This window comes from Lepus europaeus, chromosome 2 (genome assembly GCF_033115175.1).
Source record: "Lepus europaeus isolate LE1 chromosome 2, mLepTim1.pri, whole genome shotgun sequence".
Classification (NCBI taxonomy): Eukaryota; Metazoa; Chordata; class Mammalia; order Lagomorpha; family Leporidae; genus Lepus; species Lepus europaeus.
This window is the reverse complement of record NC_084828.1, coordinates 149,031,078-149,051,857: the sequence shown is the minus strand read 5'-3', so window position 1 is coordinate 149,051,857 and position 20,780 is coordinate 149,031,078. Positions and strand designations below refer to the sequence as shown.

The following is a 20,780-nucleotide window of genomic DNA, read 5'->3' as shown; positions in this document are numbered from 1 at the left end:
TAAAACCAAGCACAGTGATTCTTCAGAATTAAAGATGACAACTAGAGATATTGGAATTCATTCTCCAGTTTGAAAGGCTGTATAATAACACCCCATCTCTCTTAAAATTTCACACACTGTGTATTAACATATGTTTTAATCACAAACCATTTTATTATTGTTATATTAATATATTAAGATAAATACACTTATTAACATAAATATAAATTTAGAAAATAAAAGAAATGTTATGAAAATCACTGTCATGACCTCAGACATGACAAACCAAGGACATTTGAATTATATGATGGAGGCAAGAGGAAATGATGAAGTGTTGAGGAGACTTTTTATAAAAAATGATTTATTCTGTTTATTTGAAAGAAAGAGTTACAGAGAGGGGTAGAGCCAGAGGGAGAGAAAGTTCTTCCATCTGCTGGTTCCCTTGCCAAATGACTGCAATGGCCAGTTCTGAGCTGATCTAAAGTCACGAGCCAGGAGCTTCTTCCGTGTCTCCCATGTGGGTGCAGGGGCCCAAGGACTTGGGCCATCTTCTACTGCCTTCCCAGGTTACAGAAGAGAGCTGGATTAGAAGTGGAGCAGCCAGGATTTGAACCAGTGCCCACATGGGATGCCGAAGCTGCAGGCGGGTGCTTTAACCCACTGTGCTACAGCGCTGGCCCCGAGGAGTCTTTATATCAAACTGTAAATACTTAAAATGTTTGCTAAAGAATGGCCTCCTCTGCATCTCACCATTTGCTGTAAGAACACATTGGTAGGGCCAGCACTGTAACGCAGTGGGTTAAAACCTCAGCCTGCAGTGCCAGCAACCCATATGGGCACTGGTACGAATCCCGGCTGCTCCTCTTCCAATCCAGCTCTCTGCTATGGTCTGGGAAAGCAGTAGAAGATGGCCGAAGTCCTTGGGCCCCTGCACCCATGTAGGAGACCTGGGTGAAGCTGCTGGATCCTGGATCCTGGCTCCTGGCTTCTTATCAGCTCAGCTCTGGCTGTTTTGGTCATTTGGGGAGTGAACCAGCAGAATGGAAGACCTCTCTCTCTCTCTCTCGCTCTCGCTCTCGCTCTCTCTCTGGATCTACCTCTCTCTGTAACTCTGTCTTTCAAATAAATAAAAAATAAAGGGGTTGGTGCTGTGGCGTAGTGGGTACAGCAGCCACTTGCAGTGCCAGTATCCCACATGGGCGCCAGTTCTAGTCCTGGCTGCTTCTCTTCCAATCCAGCTCTCTGCCATGGCCTGGGATAGCAGGAAAAGATGGCCCAAGTCCTTGGGCCCCTGCACCTACATGGGAGACCCGGAAGAAGCTCCTGGCTCCTGGCTTCTGATCAGCCCAACTCTGGCTGTTGCGGCTAATTGGGGAGTGAACCAGTGGATGGAAGACGTCTCTTTCTCTCTCTCTCTGCCTCTCCTTCTCTGTGTGTGTGACTCTGAATTTCAAATAAATAAATAAATGTTTAAAAATAAACAAATAAATAAAAAATAAAATCTTTTTTTTTTAAAAAAAGGACACATTGGTATGCTTACTCCAGATATTCACTTGGGTAATTTTTAAAGCTTACAAAATGGTATATACATTGACCCAGCACTTCCCTTAAGGAAACAATTATGCATCGCATAAATATATTATTAATAATAGTTATGACTAATAGTTATGCAATGGCAATTGCTTGGCAGTATTGTATACTAAATTCTCATAACAGCTCCGCTGTTGGGTACTCTTGCTGTCCTCATTATACACATAAAACGGAGACAATTTACTTGTCCCTGTTGCACCACACATAGGGCTTCAGTGAGAGGACTGAAGGCTGGAGGTGACGTAGTGGCTGGAATTTCTAGTCCTCTGAAGGCATCCTCATGTGCATGCCACACATGTCCATGCGTGTGGACTTCCACACACGGTGGTCTCAGGGCAAGGACGCAGACACTTCAGAGTGTTGCCTTTTTGCCACATGGTTAAACTGTGGTCTACACTTGCAAAGATGAGTGAATTAAAGAGTTATCTTATTATCACCTCCTCCAGGATTACCTTAAAGGGTGCAGACAGAAGGAATACAGGCCTGTTTATAATCCCTGCTCTCATTTAGGGAGCTCTCCTTAGATCTGGACAGAGGCAAATGTAGGATTCGTAAAAGGAACTTTCTACTTTTCAATGCTCTACTGAGCATTAAACTTAGGAAATGCATAGCCTGAAGTAATACAGCAGGAATGAAATACAAGTTGAGTCTCTGTTTTGATGCCAATTTTAAGAAAAGGTGTGTATGTTACTATCACAAGGCACAATAATGACAATAAAGAATAAAAGCAGCCAGGATAAAATAGTTCCTCTCACCACCAGCTTCAGGTTCTCGAAAGTTGTTTTGAAAAAATTAATATTGACCAAAGTGGGGGAAAAGGTATCAAAATTTCTTCTTTTGATATAGTTTCAAAACTTTAACCTTTCAACAGGAAAAATGGAGTCTCCACACTGAAGAAGAAAATACCTATGACTGAAATCTTAGATGAGAGGAAGCTGTTGTGTTTTTCTAAATCTTTATTTAAGTTACACACGTTTTATATATTTCATATATACAGATTTAGGAACTTAGTGAGACTTCCCCCGCTACCCTCCCTCCCATCCACTATCCGACTCTTCATCCTGAGAGGAAGCTTTTGAAACACCAAGTATTTGAAAACAGACTATCCAAGATAGGGAGCTAACATTTCTGAGCTTGGATCAAGATAAAATATTTAATTAGCCTATAAACTGACCCTAAAACATCTAGAGTTTCCAGAAGGAAAGAGTTTCCTTGTCACTGCTCTTCTAAGACTGTCAAACAGTGGGGGCTGGTGTTCGCACAGAGCAGAGACGAGAAGGGGAGGTGACCAGCCTGGCCTCTCTGTGATTCTGAGTTTACGGATTAGAGGACAGGGACAAGGGAATGAAGTTGCTCCAAGTCTATTCATCTTTTTCCAACTGCAGAGAGTGGAGGGGAAAGGAGACTTAGATAATTCCCTCACTAGGGAAGTTGGAACAGATCAATCAACGTGGTTAGTCAGAGAGCTGGCAGAAACTTAGAGGTCTGTTAGATTTTCTTACAAAAAGTTCTCTTATTTTGCACAGACAAATGGGACAAAGAATACTTAGGGTTGACAGCAGACTAAAACTTGCCTCTCGTCATTAAACACACCCCAGCATAGGTATTCGCTGTTGATATCTTCCATATATTGAGCACTAAGCAATGTGCTAACCACATTAGTTTGGCATCCATTCCCTCCTTTAAACATAACAGCATTGAATATTTATTAAGTGCTCATGATGCATCAGACACCATGCTAAATAATTCTGAAACATTACCTCATTTCATTCTCATAATAAACCCATGGTATAGGTTTTACTGGCCCTTTATTTTACAGATGATGGAAATGAAGGCCTGGGGAAGTTGAAGCTTTTGAAAAGGTCACACAAAAGATGCAAACTTCTGATTCCAGAGCCTATAATAGCATTGTCTCATTTACACTTCCAGTTATTTAATCTTAACAAACATCTAGAGATAAGGTATCATAGGAGTCTCAAAAGAGGCCAAGTGACTTTCCCAAGACCACATGGTGACCTGTAGTGAACCTCTGCCTTGTTTCCAAAATGACCTCAGAACAAGTCCAGCATCTTCCTAGGTTGTCCAGCAGAATCAGTCCAGACAACTGGAGCCTGGTGGACCACACCACAGACAGAGGAATTTGACTCAGAGGGAAACAAACTCAGAGTTTATCACTCTTCTTTTTTTTGTCATTATTTCATAAGTTTTTTTATTATTAACACTATAGGAAATTATAATGACTAAATAGCTCTTGGCAATATATATATATATATATTCATTTTTTTATTAAACCTTTATTACTAATTCAAATGCACACAGGATAAAGGGCCACTTTTTCACATACAGCTTACTTTGGTATGGAACAGATTCTACAATCCACTTGACTTCCTTTTTTAACTTTTATTTAATATATATATAAATTTTGAGAGTACAACTTTTGGATTATAGCAGCTTCCTCCCCCATAACCTCCCTCCCACCCACATGATCACTCTTCTTATGGCTCTCTTTCTCTGAGTCTTTGAAAAACTTTTTTTTTTTTTCAGTAGAACCATATTTTTCCCCTTTAAACTAAAATCTTAATAGGATTAACAGTTTAAGGTGATTTTACTAGCATAACTTGAAATTAGTCACTGACTACAATGTCAACACAATATGAGAGTTTGAGGTTTTCAATGTGTTGAAATTTAAGTATATGTGTTTGTCACATCTGTGGTTGGCTGATCTTGGACAAGAGAGCCAAGAACACACAATGGGAAAAGGAAGTCATCCTAAACAAAGTATGTTGGGAACATTGGACACCACATGTGGAGGAATGAAATCGGACCTTATGTCATAAAAATCAACTCATAATGGACTCAGATGTAAACATAAGACAGGAAAATGTAAAACAACTAAAAGAAAACAGGGGGCCAGCGCCGTGGCTTAACAGGCTAATCCTCCGCCTTGCGGTGCTGGCACACCAGTTTCTAGTCCCGGTTGGGGTGCCGGATTCTATCCCGGTTGCCCCTCTTCCAGGCCAGCTCTCTGCTATGGCACGGGAAGGCAGTGGAGGATGGCCCAAGTCCTTGGGCCCTGCACCCGCATGGGAGACCAAGAGAAGCACTTGGCTCCTGGCTTTGGATCAGTGTGATGCGCCTGCCGCAGCGGCCATTGGAGGGTGAACCAACGGCAAAAAGGAACATCTTTCTCTCTGTCTCTCTCTCTCTCACTATCCACTCTGCCTGTCAAAAAAAAAAAAAAAAAAAAAAAAAACAGGGAAAAACATTGACAGTGATCTGGGCAATGAATTTTTTCCCCCAGATTTGATACCAAAAGCACAGGCAACAAAAACAAAAATAGACAAATGGAATTCCATCAAATGAAAAACAGAGAAAATAATCAATAGAGTGAAGAGACATCATATGGAATGGGAGAAAACATCTGTAAGCCATATTTTTGACAAAAAATTAAATTCCAAAAAAATATAAAACCTCCTAAAGAGGCTGGCACTGTGCCACAGCAGGTAAAGCTGCCACCTGCAATGCTGGAATCCCATATGGACCCATACGGACTCAGGTTCAAGTCTTGGCTGCCCCACTTCCAATCCAGCTTCCTGCTGATGTGCCCGGGAAAGCAATGGAAAATTGCCCAAGTGCTTGGGTCCCTGAACCTATGTAGGAGACCCAAAGGAAGTTCCTAGCTCCTGGCTTTGGCCTGATCCAGCCTGATGTGGCAGCTTTAGTTCTCATTTCTTGGCACAGTTTGCACGGAAAGGATTTGAGTTTTAATTGCTTACAAGTAACAGGATGATTGTGAGTGGACTTCTGGAAGGTATTAATAGCAATGAAGGTGTAAGCCCTTGATGTCATTGCCCCACTGTATTCTGTCCTGAAAAAAGCTCCCACTGTACTTGGCACCCTCTGAGCTGCATTAAAGTAGCATGGAGACATCACTTTACTTTACCACCTCATTATCTTAAGAAATTAAAAGTACCTTTCTTACAAAATGTCCAGAAACCCCTACTCCAAATTCCAGGGCCAAGAAAATGAATGTTCAATTTTAGGAAACATGAAGAGCTTGGAACTAGGACAGGCTTCAGAGGAGTATAGACTCCCAAAGGGCAGGAATAGCTACACCTACTCCACATCAATATTTAATCCATGATTTCAGATGAGAAGAACAATTTGGAAATAAGGAGAGGAAAAAGCATTCATTGTAATGTGCTTTAGTTGTGTTTTTTCTGCCTCCAAAGACAACAGGATGAGAAAGGTGCAGTGTCATATGGGACAGCATGGCAGTCTAGACCCAAAGATCTGGGTTCAGTTCCCAATATCACTTCTCACTGGTCTTGTGATCTCCTGCATGTACTCTGTCTGTGGGTGTGTGTCAGTTTTCTCATCTGTAAAATGGGTCATCACAGGTCCTGTTTTACACACTGACGTGAGGATTATATGACATAAGGACTCAGCATGTGGCACACAGCAAACACTCAGCAAATGGCACTTATCATTCTCAGGGAAGGAGAGTGGGACCCCATTTCCTAGGCCAGCCTGGCTCCATCTGCCATAGCTCCTCCACTTATAACTTGTGCTCATTGCTTAACTCCTCTGAGCCCTTGCAGCGTGCATGATTTTCATTGTCAATTTTATTTCAATAAATATGGATAAATATGGAAGACACACAGAGTCAAACTTTTAGGATCACATTGACAACTAAATATGATCATACATATAAACTGCTTACAAAAGTGCTTGATATATTGTATAAATGCACTCAATATATTTATTATATTTAATAAATCACCATGGATTAAAAAGGAAATAGATGAAAATTACAAAGGGAAGATGGTTTTCTTTAAGGAGATGATTTTCAGTAGTGAGTCTAGGTAGACGTGAGCATAAGCTCCCAGACAAGGTGTCAGAGACACCTCCTGTGAGGTGTTGAAGGGGGTTCAAGTTACAGACAGAGGGCTCCAAATCAGACACCTTCCCCAGCTCTATTCCTGGCCTCTAATTCCACCTCCCAAGTGACCAGCACAGGACTTGAGTTACACTATGAAAACGTGTGATGACCAATACTTAGTCTGAATGTCTAGAATGTGGCTGGCTAGTTCTCCAGGCCAAAGAGGCAGGGGGATCAGTGCCAAGGTGCTCTCCTCCCTGCATCAAGCCAGATATTATTTGTCCAGCTGAAACATTCTCCTTCAGGGAAAATAAGAGGATTCACATCCAACACAGATTTCAATTCTAACACTTTTGCTCATTTGTAGCCTTAGTTTTCCATCTTGTTTGATTCTGCTGTCATGTGTCATGGCATTAACCAGTTGAGATTTTAATTATAAGACAGCCAATTAGTTGCAACTGTGGAACCCAGCAATCTCCTAGTTCTACCTCCAAGTGCATTGTTTACAGACTGAAAATCATAGAACCATCAGTCTCTGGTCACAGGATCATGACCACAGGGAACTAGGAGGAAATATTTTCTGGCTCTGATATTGCATTTTGTTTCCTTTCTATTCGGTGTTCAGGGTGAGATTTCTAATATCACTAAAACCAACTTTTTTTAAAAGGAAATTATGCTTATTAAGAATGTGTTAAGGGGGAGGTAGAAAGCAACATCAAAGTTTTCCCAAATGGGAGTTTGATGCAAAACCACAGTGGAAACTTTGTGAATAACTCAAAAAAATCGTATTTTTTTTAATCATCTGCCATGCTAGGTGTTATCCATTGAAACACTGCAAGTCAACAAGTGTGAACAAAAAACCTTTTGAGAAAGGAGTGTGCCTGTGAGATCCCAAGGGAATGCTTTAATTGACTTAATTTTCATTCTTCAGCTCTCATCTCTGTCCACAGCTGAGAGGTTAACCATTTCAGAGACCCTGGCAGGGATGCAGGAGTGTATTCTCAACCCCACAGGCTCCCCGGGCCTCTGGGCTGGGCAAGGGATGAAGCGGGCTCATCAGGGAGATGCCTGCCATCCTGCTGAGGCAGGAAGCTGCTCATTCATTTTGGCCAGAGGATTAGAGGCCTCCGCTTGCCGGATTTCCTGGTTACTTAAAGAAACTCGAAATCTGGAGTTTTAGGAAAAATCTCCTGACCTTTAAGTTTTGGCAACCAACAAAAAGCTTGTTAGAACACCAGACAAAATACATTTGCAGGCCGGGGAGGCCGCCAGCTTTGTATGCAGCCTTTGGCAAAGTAGAAAGAATGCAGGTTTTAGAATCAACCAGATTCCAGCTTTACTAAGTACTGGTTGTATGAACTTGGGCAACTTATTTATCCTGCCCGAACCACGATTTCCTTATCTGGAAAACCCTGTATTACAGAGGAGTTACAAGGACTCAGAGGAATCTATGTAAAACAACTAATACATAACTAATAGTGACATACGTAGATGGCAACTTGAAGCCATCAACTTACATGTCCGGGTTGTCTGTTCCACTTTGCACAAAAGTTTTAACCTTCGAATCATTGAGAATGTATCTCATGCACAGCCAAAATTGCTATTTTGGGCTCTGTTCTAATGGCTCAAAACACAGAGGGTTGATGGCCCACTACTGTCAAGGCAGGAGACAGGCTGGCTTGTTCCTGCGGAACTCTTCCATGTGTCCTCTAGCCAAGGGGAAGTTGTGGAAAAAGCCCAAGCTCACTTCCCTGGGAGGCAGCAAGCCCACCACCACAGATGCACTTTTCCTGTCTGTGCTAACAGGAAGGCTCAATCAACTAAACCCTGCATGTGGACAGAAGAGAGCAAGGAGGAGAAAGCGCAGATAGAGAACCATGGAGGAATGGCACCTTCGAGGGGTCTGCTTGCCACACAGTCAGAGAAAGGAACATATTTAAGTCAAAATCTTGTTTTGACTCATTTTTCTTTTTTTTAAACTGGTCAAATTATAGGAATTGATTGGTTTACTTTTTTTAAGATTTATTTTGTTTATTTGAAGAGCAGTTACAGAGAGATCTGCAGGTTCACTCCCCGGACGACTGCAATGGCAGGGGCTGAGCCAGGCCAAATCCAGGAGCCAGAAGCTTCTTCCAGGTCTCCCATGTAGGTGCAGGGACCCAAGCACTTGGGCCATCTTCTGCTGCTTTCTCAGGTGCATCAGCAGGGAGCTAGACCAGAAGTGGAGCATTTGGGACTCGAATCGATGCCCATATGCGATGCCAGTGCTGCAGGTGGCAGCTTATCCTATGCTACAACGCTGGCCCTGAGCCATCTTTCTCAAGGTCTCACAACTGATGCTCTAGCCCTACATCTCTGAGATGCAGCAAGTTCCACTGGACACTGAGGTCTTTGAAAGCACAAACCATGTCTTTTTAATGATGTCCAAAATATGCTACAATTAACTGCAATGTCTTTGCTACTTTTTCTCGGGACTGTTATAAATAACAAAATGAAATAATTAGATTGGCATTGTTAATATAAAGTGCTATACTGATACAATATTATTATAAAAGTTAGTAATCTTATTTGAGTCCACTGATAATTGATGTGCTAGATATAACCACACAAATTATTACTAATAATCATTACCAACAATTCACCATAGTTCACAATTCATTCTAACGTGTTTCCATATGGAATCTATCCAAGAGTAATTAGTCCTTAGAATTACTTAGGGTTCCCTTGATGGAGCTCAATAATTGTGTATTAAAATTTAATGGGAAGATGGGATTAATGGTGACTGGAGTAACATTCTGGAAGTCTGGGGTGTAATTCGGATTTTCCCAATGAGGACAAGTATATTCACAGGATCTCTGCCAAGGGCCACATATTTATGATCTTGATTCTGCTGTATGGAAAACATCCAGCCACACTCAGGGATGCAACATGGGCTCCAGGGAGCTGAGTAAGTTTTCAGTTCACAAGAGGCCTTGCCTTTGGAGTCTCAGAAGTGTTCATGTATGCCACTTGGTTACAATGCTGCAATTTGGCAACATGTGTCAAAAGTCTCACTATTTCCTCACCAATTCTACTCTTCAAGGAACTCATCCAAAAAGAATGGTAAGCCTATACTTAAAGAAGTTTGTTGCAGTGCTATTTAAAATAGATTGTTTGTGGAAGAAATTTTAAAGTGAAAAAATAGGAAATTAATTCATTTGATGAGTTATTATATAGCTGTAAAAATCACAATGATCAATATTATAGCAATATTTTAGAAAGCATATACTACAAGGCAATAAAATCAGGAAAAAATGTATATTCATGATAAGAATTGTGTAAGACTATGCCAAAAGGAAAAGATTAAGAAGAAATGCATAGAAATAATAGTAGAATCATCAAAAGGGGGATTAGGACATGAATTTCATAACTCTAATGTCCACAGTGACATTTTTCTAATGTAGGCATTCTATTTAGTTTTGTTAAATTTTTAAAAAAGTAAACCAAAAAACCCACCAACAAAGTCAATGAAGATATTTAGAAGGAAAAAATAGATTACACATTCCAATTCCTGTGAATACTGTTTTACATTCACAGTGGAAGTCCTGGATGAGCCTGGAGTAGGATTGAAATTCCCAGTCTTCCCATATGTTGGGACTCCCCATGCAATGTTTCCTCCACACCTGAATTTCACCTGTTTACTAGGAGCTAAAAAAACCTCCCACACGCATACACATAGTGAACATGCTATGTCGGGGTCTTCTGAGCCTTATTTTTATCACAGAGTGGAAGACTGTCTCCCAAAGGTGGAGCTTCCCGCTGTCTGCACACAGATGGCAACAGCTGTTGGAGGACTGCCGGGCTCCAAAAGAGGTTGTCAACAGCTCTTGCTCTACTCAGCATGGCTTTAAACCCCTTCCCCAAATTCCATGAGCACTTGGTTCCCTTAGAAGGGGAACAACCGCCTCCTTTCCTCCCCATGCACCTCAAATTAGTTTAAAAAAAAAAAAAAACACAACATATAGACACCTAGAAGCCATGAAAGAAAAAAAATTAAAACCTTGAAAAACAGACAAAACCTAATCACAGAATTCAACGTGCAATTTCACCACACAATCCACTGAAGTCTGACACCAGAGCCTTGCACAAGTATAAAGCAGCAATCAAGACCCCAGGGTCAGGAGCCCAAGTGCCCAGGTTTCCATAATAGATTTTCAGCTTACAATCTAAATAATTTTAGGTAAATCCTTCATCTTTCTGTTCCTCGGTTTTCTCATCTGTAAAGTGGGGATAATAGAATTGCTGTAAGCACTAAATTAGTTACTTTACATAAAGCACTTACAACAGTACCTTACACTTAGTAAGCACTCAGTAAAGTTCAGCTGGGCCGGTGTCACGGCTCAATAGATTAATCCTCCGCCTGCGGTGCCGGCACCCCGGGTTCTAGTCCCAGTCGGGGCGCCTGATTCTGTCCCAGTTGCCCCTTTTCCAGTCTAGCTCTCTGCTGTGGCCCGGGAGTGCAGTGGAGGGTCCTTGGGCCCTGCACCCCATGGGAGACCGGGAGTAAGCACCTGGCTCCTGGCTTCGGATCAGTGCGGTGCACCGGCCGCAGCGCGCCGGCCGCGGCAGCCATTGGAGGGTGAACCAACGGCAAAGGAAGACCTTTCTCTCTGTCTCTCTCTTTCACTGTCCACTCTTCCTGTCAAAAAAAAAAAAAAGTTCAGCTGATACTGTGTGATGTGGCCCTGTGAGGCCATCCTCCCTGCCCTTCTCCAGGTAGCTCTGTGTCTACCTGAGGTCAGTTCTAGAAGCACTTGGCCAAATATAACACTGGGTGCATAATGGATGGGAGTCCAATAGGCACAATAAGAAGTATATCTTTCATTATCTCATGAAAATAGCAAGTAAATCTCTTGACATCCATATAAGGACAACTCATAGAAACCCCATTTCATCCATACCACTGCCCAGTGAGCCATCATGTACAAGCACAGCAAGCGTGTATGTTAGGAAACATGCTGGGTACACATTCTACAGGTAAGCTTGCGGGATGCCTGTATGTGTTTTGACTACCTTCCAAAGCCATGCTGGCACAACCAGCTTGAAGGTCTCAGATCCCTACCCCGGCTTGGGCCACCATAATCTCCTTGCTGTTACATCTACTCATGATCTCCACAAGCAGGATTCCTCCTTCTCCAGTCTCCAACCAACCGAGCCTGAGGCATGACATCCAACTCAGGTCTAGCAACTGAGGGGCCTGGAATGGGTCATTTCTTTGGTGCTAAGCGCTAGGTTGCACTGCCGCTGTAGGGTCTCATGTGACTCTCTTGGATCCACAACAGACACTGGAAGCTATGTTTCTCTCACAGACACACAATTCATCCTGCATCAGTGCTTGTCCCACCATCCTGTTTTGGGCTTGACCTCGAGTTGTAGCCCTTACTACTCAGTTGTGGCCAATCACCCTGCCTAGTAAGTACCCCAACCTACCTCAGAACCAGAGCTTGCCCCATGACTACAGAGTAGTGGCCAGGGATTCCATGGGACTGACTTGCTCACACACGTCCTCCTGGCTCCCTCTCTCAAGCCAGGATCTATGGGAAGGTTAGTCCAATGGAACAGTCATTTCTCTCCCAACCACCCCAAAACTTACTTCTTCAGAGCTTCCATTCCCCACTCTAACCAAATCAGAAGGTTTTATGTCCAGAACTATTGTTGGAACATCAGCTTTCTTACTCAAGCCGAGAGACTGGGGTCTGGGTTTACCCCTATTCCTGACCCTCTCGCTTTCTACCCTTTGCCAACAACTGGGCCTGAGACAGAGTATTTTGTGAATATTTCTTTGTCATTAACAAAAGCTTGCTAAAAGTTTTAGGCCCATGAACAAAAGGAAAATTTGAAAATACCCATAGCATCAAAATAGCCACATCAAAACATCATGAGATAAACAGAAACACATTCACATGCATTTCTAGAACATTCTATTTCATCAAAATAATAAACCATAAACCACCTGAAGACAGGAAATGTCAAAACATTTTTGAGCCCATCATCCCAGCCGGCTTCTCTTGTTTTGTTGGACCTGCCTACCTCAAACCACTGCCCATGGGACTGCATCTTGAGGATGACACAGGGGTCTGGTTTGGAAAGGGCATCTCGGTCGGAAATGCCTTTGCACGCCACACGCAGCTCGACTTTGGTCAGGCAGGGGCTGTTAAAGATTCCCAGCGTGTTGGCAGCTGACTCATAAATGTTGCTCATCTTCTTCATCCTGTTTTAGGCAAGAAAGAGAAGAAAAAGATGTGCCAATCACTGCAATGTTTATGAGAGAAGAAAGGCTCCCAATCACCCTTCAGGAAAGTATTCAACACACGATTTCAAACATTGAAGGTATTTATTATCTCACTTTCCAACCCAGTGTCACAGTTCCAGTGAAACAACTAAAAAATAAACAAGCCAAAAACAAAAAAAAAAAAGTGCAGCTGTACTTGGTTAACACACTATTTTCCTATATGATTTGCATCTATTTGCATAGTAAAAATTTTAGTCTGTGAAATAAAATTAATGAATTAGTGCAGTTGACTGCAAACTGTAATCCAGTTCTATATTAAGTACATGGTTTGTGGGAAATCGTAAAGATTTGTTGGTTAATCAAGCTAATCACATCTCAAGTTTTAAGATTCCCCCAAAACCCAACTCTCCTCCTATGCAATAGAACAGACACACACACTGCCACCTGAAGAAACGGCCACATCCCCCAGCCTGCAGCATGGTCTGTTTCTCCACGTGCCCTAGCAGACCAGCTCCAAATGAGAGGCCCAGTCCCTGATATTCTGCCCCAAGTGCAGAACCCCACACTGGCTACCACCTGCCACATCAGAACTCAGAATCAAAAGAGAAATGACAGGAGAAGAGAAACACAAAGCCTCTGATTCTGAACTCACAGAAACATCAGCCACTGCATGTCCCCAGCCCACCTCCTCACCATCTCCTTATTGCAATACTATACAGCAGAGGTCCAGGGCCACTGGGGTCCTGGAGGCCACCAATGCCTTGTCCCTCTCCCCTTCTCTGAGGAGGTCTAGGCCTGGAAGGACAGTGGAAGATTGTTTCAGGAGCAAAATTCAACGTGCTTCTTATGGACTTCCGTGACCTGGCAGACTCCTTGGAGGAAACTGCAATGGCTTCCTCAACCCTCAACCTCACACAGCTTTGGCACCCTATGGTGGAATCTCTTCATTTATAAAATGGGGCTGGGGGCCAGCGCTGTGGTGTGGCAAGTTAAAGCCCTGGCCTGAAGCGCCAGCATCCCATATGGGAGCCAGTTCAAGTCCCAGCTGTTCCTCTTCTGATCCAGCTCTCTGCTATGGCCTGGGAAAGCAGTAGAGGATGGCCCAAGTCTTTGGGCCCCTGCACCCATGTGGGAGACCTGGAAGAAGCTCCTGACCCCTGGCTTCAGATCGGCGCAGCTCCAGCCATTGTGGCCATCTGGGAAGTGAACCAGCAGATGGAAGACCTCTCTCTCTCTCTCTGTCTCTACCTCTCTCTGTAACTCTGTGTTTCAAATAAATAAAATAAATCTTTAAAAAATAAAATGGGGCTAATCTGTCCCTCCTTCCTTCCATTCTTCCACAGATATTTAGTGAGTTTCCAATTGGTGCCCAGCATCATAGAAGGTTCTAGTGAGTACACCATGCTACCTCCTTTAGAGTGATGGCCATGCCTCTGTGTCATACATGCACACTCACGAGCATGCACAGCCGTAAAGGTTCAAACAGGCACCCCCATTCATTGATACATTGTGTGTAGCTGCTGTCACTACAATGGCAGGGCTGAGTGGGTGCAGCAGAGATTGCACAGCCCACAAGTCTAAAAGTGTTTACTGTCTGAGCACTCCGGCCTCAGAGTCAACCCTTGGGGCATTCAGATCTGGCTAAAAGGTCCATGAGAGTCTCACAGGCATGGAAAGCCATGACACGGTGGCAAAAAACAATCTAAATGAAAGACCCTGGTGAACAAGACTCCAGCAGAAGGAACAGGCCATCAAGGAGAGAGGCGCCTTTCTCTGAAGGGAGGAAGGAACCCCCACTGTGATACGGCCTTGACTAAACAAGTTCAGAGTTGGTGAACTGAAGGGGCTTCCATAGCCTAGACAGCTCATAGCAAGAGTCTCGGGTGATTGCTGATGTCATAAATAAGAGTGCCAATTGTTAAATCAACAACGGGAGTCACTGGGTACATGCTCCCCACGAGGATCTCTGTCCCTACTAGTCAAACAATACCCTATACCTTGTGCGGTTGTGTGAGGGCAGCCTGTTGAAATCCTTGCTTAGTATATACTAAGTTGATCTTCTGTATATGAAGGTAATTGAAAATGAAACTCGATGAAGGGCGGGATGGGAGAGGGAGTGGGAGAGGGGAGGGCCACAGGAGGGAGGGAAGTTGGGGGGGGAGCCACAACAATACAAAAGTTGCACTTTGTAAATTCACATTTATTAAATAATAATTAAAAAACAATTTTTAAATGTTTACTGTCTGGCTTTCTTCAGAAAATGTTTGGCCGGCACCACGGCTCACTAAGCTAATCCTCCGCCTGTGGCGCTGGCACCCCGGGTTCTAGTCCTGGTTGGGGCGCTGGATTCTTTCCCGGTTGCCCCTCTTCCAGTCCAGCTCTCTGCTGTGGCCCGGGGAAGGCAGTGAGGATGGCCCAAGTGCTTGGGCCCTGCACCCCCATGGGAGACCAGGAGGAAGCACCTGGCTCCTGGCTTCGGATCGGTGCAGCACGCCGGCCCTAGCAGCCATTTGGGGGGTGAACCAAAGGAAGGAAGACCTTTCTGTCTGTCTGTCTCTCTCTCTCACTGTCTAACTCTGCCTGTTAAAAAAAAAAAAAAGAAAATGTTTGCTGGCCTCATTTTTAAGATATCAAGTTAAAGATGTACAGTGGGGAGGAGCTGCAATTCTGCATTAGTACAGGTCAAGGAATTAATTTGTGGAAGAGAGTTCTATCTTTAGCCAAACTGGACATTAATAGGGACTTCAGTGATTTTCTTTGAACATATTAGAAAAATTCAAGGTCAGAAATGATTGGCAGCTTGGCCTGGGTCACACAATTGTTCTAACAGCAGAGCTGTGGCTGGAATGCCAGTTCTCAATCTCCCAGCCAATGCTATTTTCACTGCATGTAAAGGCTTCAGCTGGAGAACTATTCCAATCTACCAAGCAACAGTGGATAGAAAAAATATCCTTGACTTACTTCACCCACCACAGACAGTCATACTTCCTTCCTATCTTTAAATAAATTTCATTCAAATATAGAAAATGTTCAAATCATGGACTCACAGCTTAATAACTGATTGTCCTTATATTTTTACAAGTTTTGAACAGATTAATAATTTGAGCAACATAGGTGACAGAGTACACACAAAATGAAATTTACAACAAAGTAAAGGAAGGAGAGGAATCAGCTATGTGATGATGGCTTTGTATTCAGCCAGATATGGAAAGATGTTGTGAACTCTTTACCAACTTTTAAATAAGGACAGCTCATTCTACAATCAGTGTCTTCCTGAATTCTGCATTTCCCCATGCAGTAACTGGCTCCTGGAAATCCACGTTCCTCTCTGGCAGTCCTGAATGGTCCCTCCTACCTCTATGGGACATTCTTATCTTTTCTAATTGTCCCTGTCCTTGTGGCTCATGCTCATGTTGAAGACGCCTTTCTGAATGCATTGCCTCTTCTATACAGAATGTCTTCTATACAGAATGGGATATCTTCTCAATACCAGTCTTAACTGTGAGTATAATGCAAAAAGGACTGTCAGAAGACAAGTAGTTCCAGGTTCAAATCCTGGCTCATCTACTCACTCCCCATGTGACCCTGAGTGGAGCACTTCACTGTTTGATAGTAATTCCCACCTTGACAACTTGTTGTAAAGAGCAGAAGACTTAATATATACAATGTGATTTGCACAGTACAGGTATACAGTAGTATATGCTTCAAAGTGGGAACTATTTTTTTTATCATAATCTGACTTCTCTCATAATTAAATAATTAATTTTACCATGGCTAACTAAAAATTCTGATTTCTTGCTACTATTTTAAGACTTAAGTTATACCTCTTTAAAGGACTGTGTGTTTGAAGCCCATACATTCTGGATACATTACCCGTCACCTAAGAACACATAGTCACTTTTCAAATCACTAGTTTATCTAAGGATTCCTACACATGAGTCAATACCTCTCAGAGGCTCACAAGTGAGATGGTAGACAAGAGTACCTGCTCTACTAATACTATGAAGCTGTTTTAACAACTTCCTGAGATGGGAAATTCATTTTTCTTTTTTTAAACTTTTATTTATTAAATATAAATTTCCAAAGTACAGCTTTTGGATTACAATGGCTTTCCCCCCATAACTTCCTTCCCACCTGCACCCCGCCCATCTCCCGCCCCCTCTCCCCTTCCATTCACATCACGATTCATTTTCAATTATCTTTATATACAGAAGATCAATTTAGTATATATTAAGTGAAGATTTCATCAGTTTGCACCCACACAGAACCTAAAGTATAAAATACTGTTTCAGTACTAGTTATAGCATTAATTCACATTGCACAACACATTAAGGACAGAGATCCTACATGAGTAATAAGTACACAGAGACTCCTGTTGTTGACTTAACAATTTGACACTCTTGTTTATGGTATCAGTAATCTCCCTAGGCTCTTGTCATGAGTTGCCAAGGCTATGGAAGCCTTTTCAGTTCGCCGACTTCGATCTTATTTAGACAAGGTCATAGTCAAAGTGGAAGTTCTCTCCTCCCTTCAGAGAAAGGTACCTCCTTCTTTGATGGCCCATTCTTTCTACTGGGATCTCACTTGCAGAGATCTTTCATTTAGGTCCCCCCTTCTTTTTTTTTTTTTTTTTTCGGCCACAATGTCTTGGCTTTCCATGCCTAAAATACTCTCATGGGCTCTTCAATCAGATCCAAATGCCTTAAGGGCTGATTCTGAGGCCAGAAAGCTGTTTATGACATCTGCCATTCTGAGTCTGCTGTGTATCCTGCTTCCCATGTTGGATCATTCTCTCCCTTTTTTATTCTATCCGTTAGTATTAGCAGACACTAGTCTTGTTTGTGTGAAATTCATTTTTCAATCAGACTTCTTTCCAAAGAACTACATGGCTCCCTGGAAATGATCTATTAGCCCATAGAAATCTTTCGTGGTCCATATGACAGATGATCGCATATTAGGTGTGGTTCACAGAGAATCTGTGAGGGGCAGACATGTAGCCTAGCAATGAATATACCAATTAAGATGCCTCCATTCCACATCAGAAGACCTGGCCGCAAGTCTCAGCTCCAGCTCCTGACTACAGCTTCCTGCTAATACAGATTCTGGGACATATAACTGGATCCAAATAGCTGGATCCCTGCCACCCACATGGGAAAGCTTGATTACGTTCTCAGATCAGCCCTGACCACTGCAGGCATTTGGAGAGTGAATCAGCAGATGAGATCTCTCTGTCTGTCTCTCTTACCCTCCATGTCTCAAATAAGTAAATAGAAATTGATTTTTAAAAAGAATCTGATGGGAATCACAGAAGGAGAGCCACAATGTTGCAGAGTGGTGACACGCTTATTACTCATTTATTACTTTCAGGTTATTTCTACATTTTTTGGTTTACATGTGCCTGGTTAAATAGATTTAAGATCACTGTATCTAGTTTTAAGTCCCCCTCCCTACCAAACAGATTACTGCAAAGAAAAAAAAAATCTCTGATTGAATAGAATACAATAAGGCAGGCAAGCAAACACCATGAATGGCAGAGGTGAGGATGAGATTCCCATCAGCAATCTTACTTGCTTAAGAACATGGCATTCTAATCACATGTGACACAAATTGCCCAAAATAACTGAAAATTATCAACACTGATTGACATGCAGATCAACAAATGCAGTCATTAACGGGTATATCCTATATTAAGTGTATGTACTTCTTTGAATTATCAGCTAATGGTAGTAATTTCAAATATTTTATAAATGAGTCAACAAATGAACTGAACGCATATGTTCAGAGATTTTTTTATCAGTAGATTATATATTCCAGAAATTAAATGGATCCCTTGGAGGATTTGGACCATGATCAAAAAGGCATTTGGTAGACATCAGTCTGGTGCCAACATGACAGCTGGACTGAAGGAAGGATTATAGGTGGCTGATATAATCATCATTTCTGTTCCTCCCTTCCCTGTTGTAGCTGCTACCTTCCTTTGCTCCAAGACTGCCCTACACAGACTGCCAGCACAATTTTGGCAAGTGTCCTGTTGAGGTTACTGAAAGGGTGCAAACTCAGAGAGGGGAAGGAAAGAGGGCAGCCTATTTCATCCCCATTCCTGCCCTGGTCCTCAGCAGTGGCCAAGCTAATGACCAGAGCTGTTGTCAGGAGCTCCATCTCCATGGCTTCAGCTTTCACAGAGCCTTAATAGCAACACCACTTCTTCTTGCTTCTTCAGCTTGTGGGAAGGAACGATTTCCTGACACTCTTACAGTGGGCCCTCTCAAAGCAATATGTGAAACAGGATGCAGAAGCACTTGGTTATGAGAAGAGCTGAGGGAAGGGACGTGGGGGTGACGGACACAGCCTCTGCTGGAGTCCAGCTTAGCCTTGTTCTGCAAAACTCTGACATATGAGTTACACCACAGCATTGTTCCACTGCAAGGGAAGGGGTTTCAGATTTGGTGCTCCCTCCCTGAGGAGGGCAGAAATCAGGCTTTGTCCAGAAGAGGGGAAGCTCTGAGACATTAGCAGCCACAGCCACAGCCAACTGGGGGATGGATGCAGTGAGAGGATAGATAGTATTTCAGCATAGTATCAACAGGGTCTATTTTATCCCAGTGGCTGGTCTCCGGGAACCTTCACTCCAAGAAATGTGATCACATCACTGAAAAACCTCCTGAATCAACAGAGAACTGACCTAGAGCAGCACAGATGCTAACATGGACACTGGGTGGCATTCACACCCTGCGTGACCCCACTGTTTGGATATGGGTGGGACCTTGACTTGCTCTCAATCTAATAAGATATGGCAGAAGTAATAGAATGTCACTTCTGCAGCCATTCACAGTAGATAGTAACACCATCCTGCTAAGAGCTGTGGAGACAGTTTCAATGAATGACCATGGTAGGGAACCAAGGCAAGGAGGAGGACTTTGGTCAATGGTAAGCAGGAAATTAGGACCCTCAGCCTGGCAGGTGAAATGGAAATGAGTTCTGCCAAAAAGCACATGATCTTGGAAGTGAAGCATCCCAGTCAAATTGTAGATGAAACGCAGCCCTGCTCAACACCCTAACTGCAGCCCGGTGAGCCCCTAGGACAGTGAATCCCACTAACATATGTCCACAGAAACCAATACATTTGTTCTGTGTTACATTGCTAGGTTTGCAGTATGTTCTTATGCAGTAGAACTAATATAAACACATTTGAAAGTACTCCAGCATGGAGACACACACACAACACACACATACACACATACACACATATATACTCATACATGGGAGTACTTCAAAATTCTCATGGAGAAATGGAATTAGAAGAGTGGTTTATGAGGCCAGCGCTGTGGCATAGCAAGTAAAGCCACTGCCTGCAGTGCCGGCATCCCATTATGGGCACTAATTCGAGCTCTGGCTGCTCCACTTCTGATCCTGTTCTCTGCTATGGCCTGGAAAAGCAGCAGAAGATAGCCCAAGTCCCTGGGCCCCTGCACCCACGTACTAGACATGGAAGAAGCTCCTGGCTCCTGGCTTTGGATTGGCTCAGTTCTGGCCATTGTGACCATTTGGGGAATGAACCAGTGGATGGAAGACTTTCTCCCTCTCTCAAATAAATAAATAAATACATAAATTTTAAAGAAAGGGTAGTTTATTTTGTTGCAGAAAAAGTTGAAATCCAGCATAGTGTTTTCATAATATACATCTTCCATGAACATTGTGAATATCTCTTGTGTACATGTCCTCCTTTAGGTTTTTATTGCTTCCCCAATAGCACTCAACTTATAATATATGGGGGATGGTGATGAAATCAACTTAAACCATTTTCTTTGGAGGGACAGTGTACAGAAAAGAAATATGGAGACGTGAAGATAAAACTCAACTTTTCACATTAGACACAGGGTCTCTGGCTTACCTCCCTGTCCATGCACACATGAAAGCCCTGACCATACATGCTGGAGTTCATGAGCTCCTGTGTTCACCTAGAGGTAACAGTAATCCTGACCTTGACCTTGAAGGTAGTGCACATGCCAGTAGGGTCACTGCTGAAGGGTGATCCCAAAATATGGCTCTGTCAACAAG

The 20,780-nt window shown here is 42.9% G+C and overlaps 1 protein-coding gene across 1 annotated transcript in view; it reads right to left on the bottom strand.

Moving 5' to 3' along the window:
* Positions 1 to 12,700, bottom strand: part of CPNE4 (copine 4) — a 395,639-nt gene extending 382,939 nt beyond the window's left edge. The window contains exon 1 of the mRNA XM_062179027.1: positions 12,521 to 12,700. Coding sequence (XP_062035011.1) covers positions 12,521 to 12,700 — 180 coding nt within the window. The remainder of the gene's footprint in view (positions 1 to 12,520) is intronic.
* Positions 12,701 to 20,780: the final 8,080 nt, after the last annotated feature.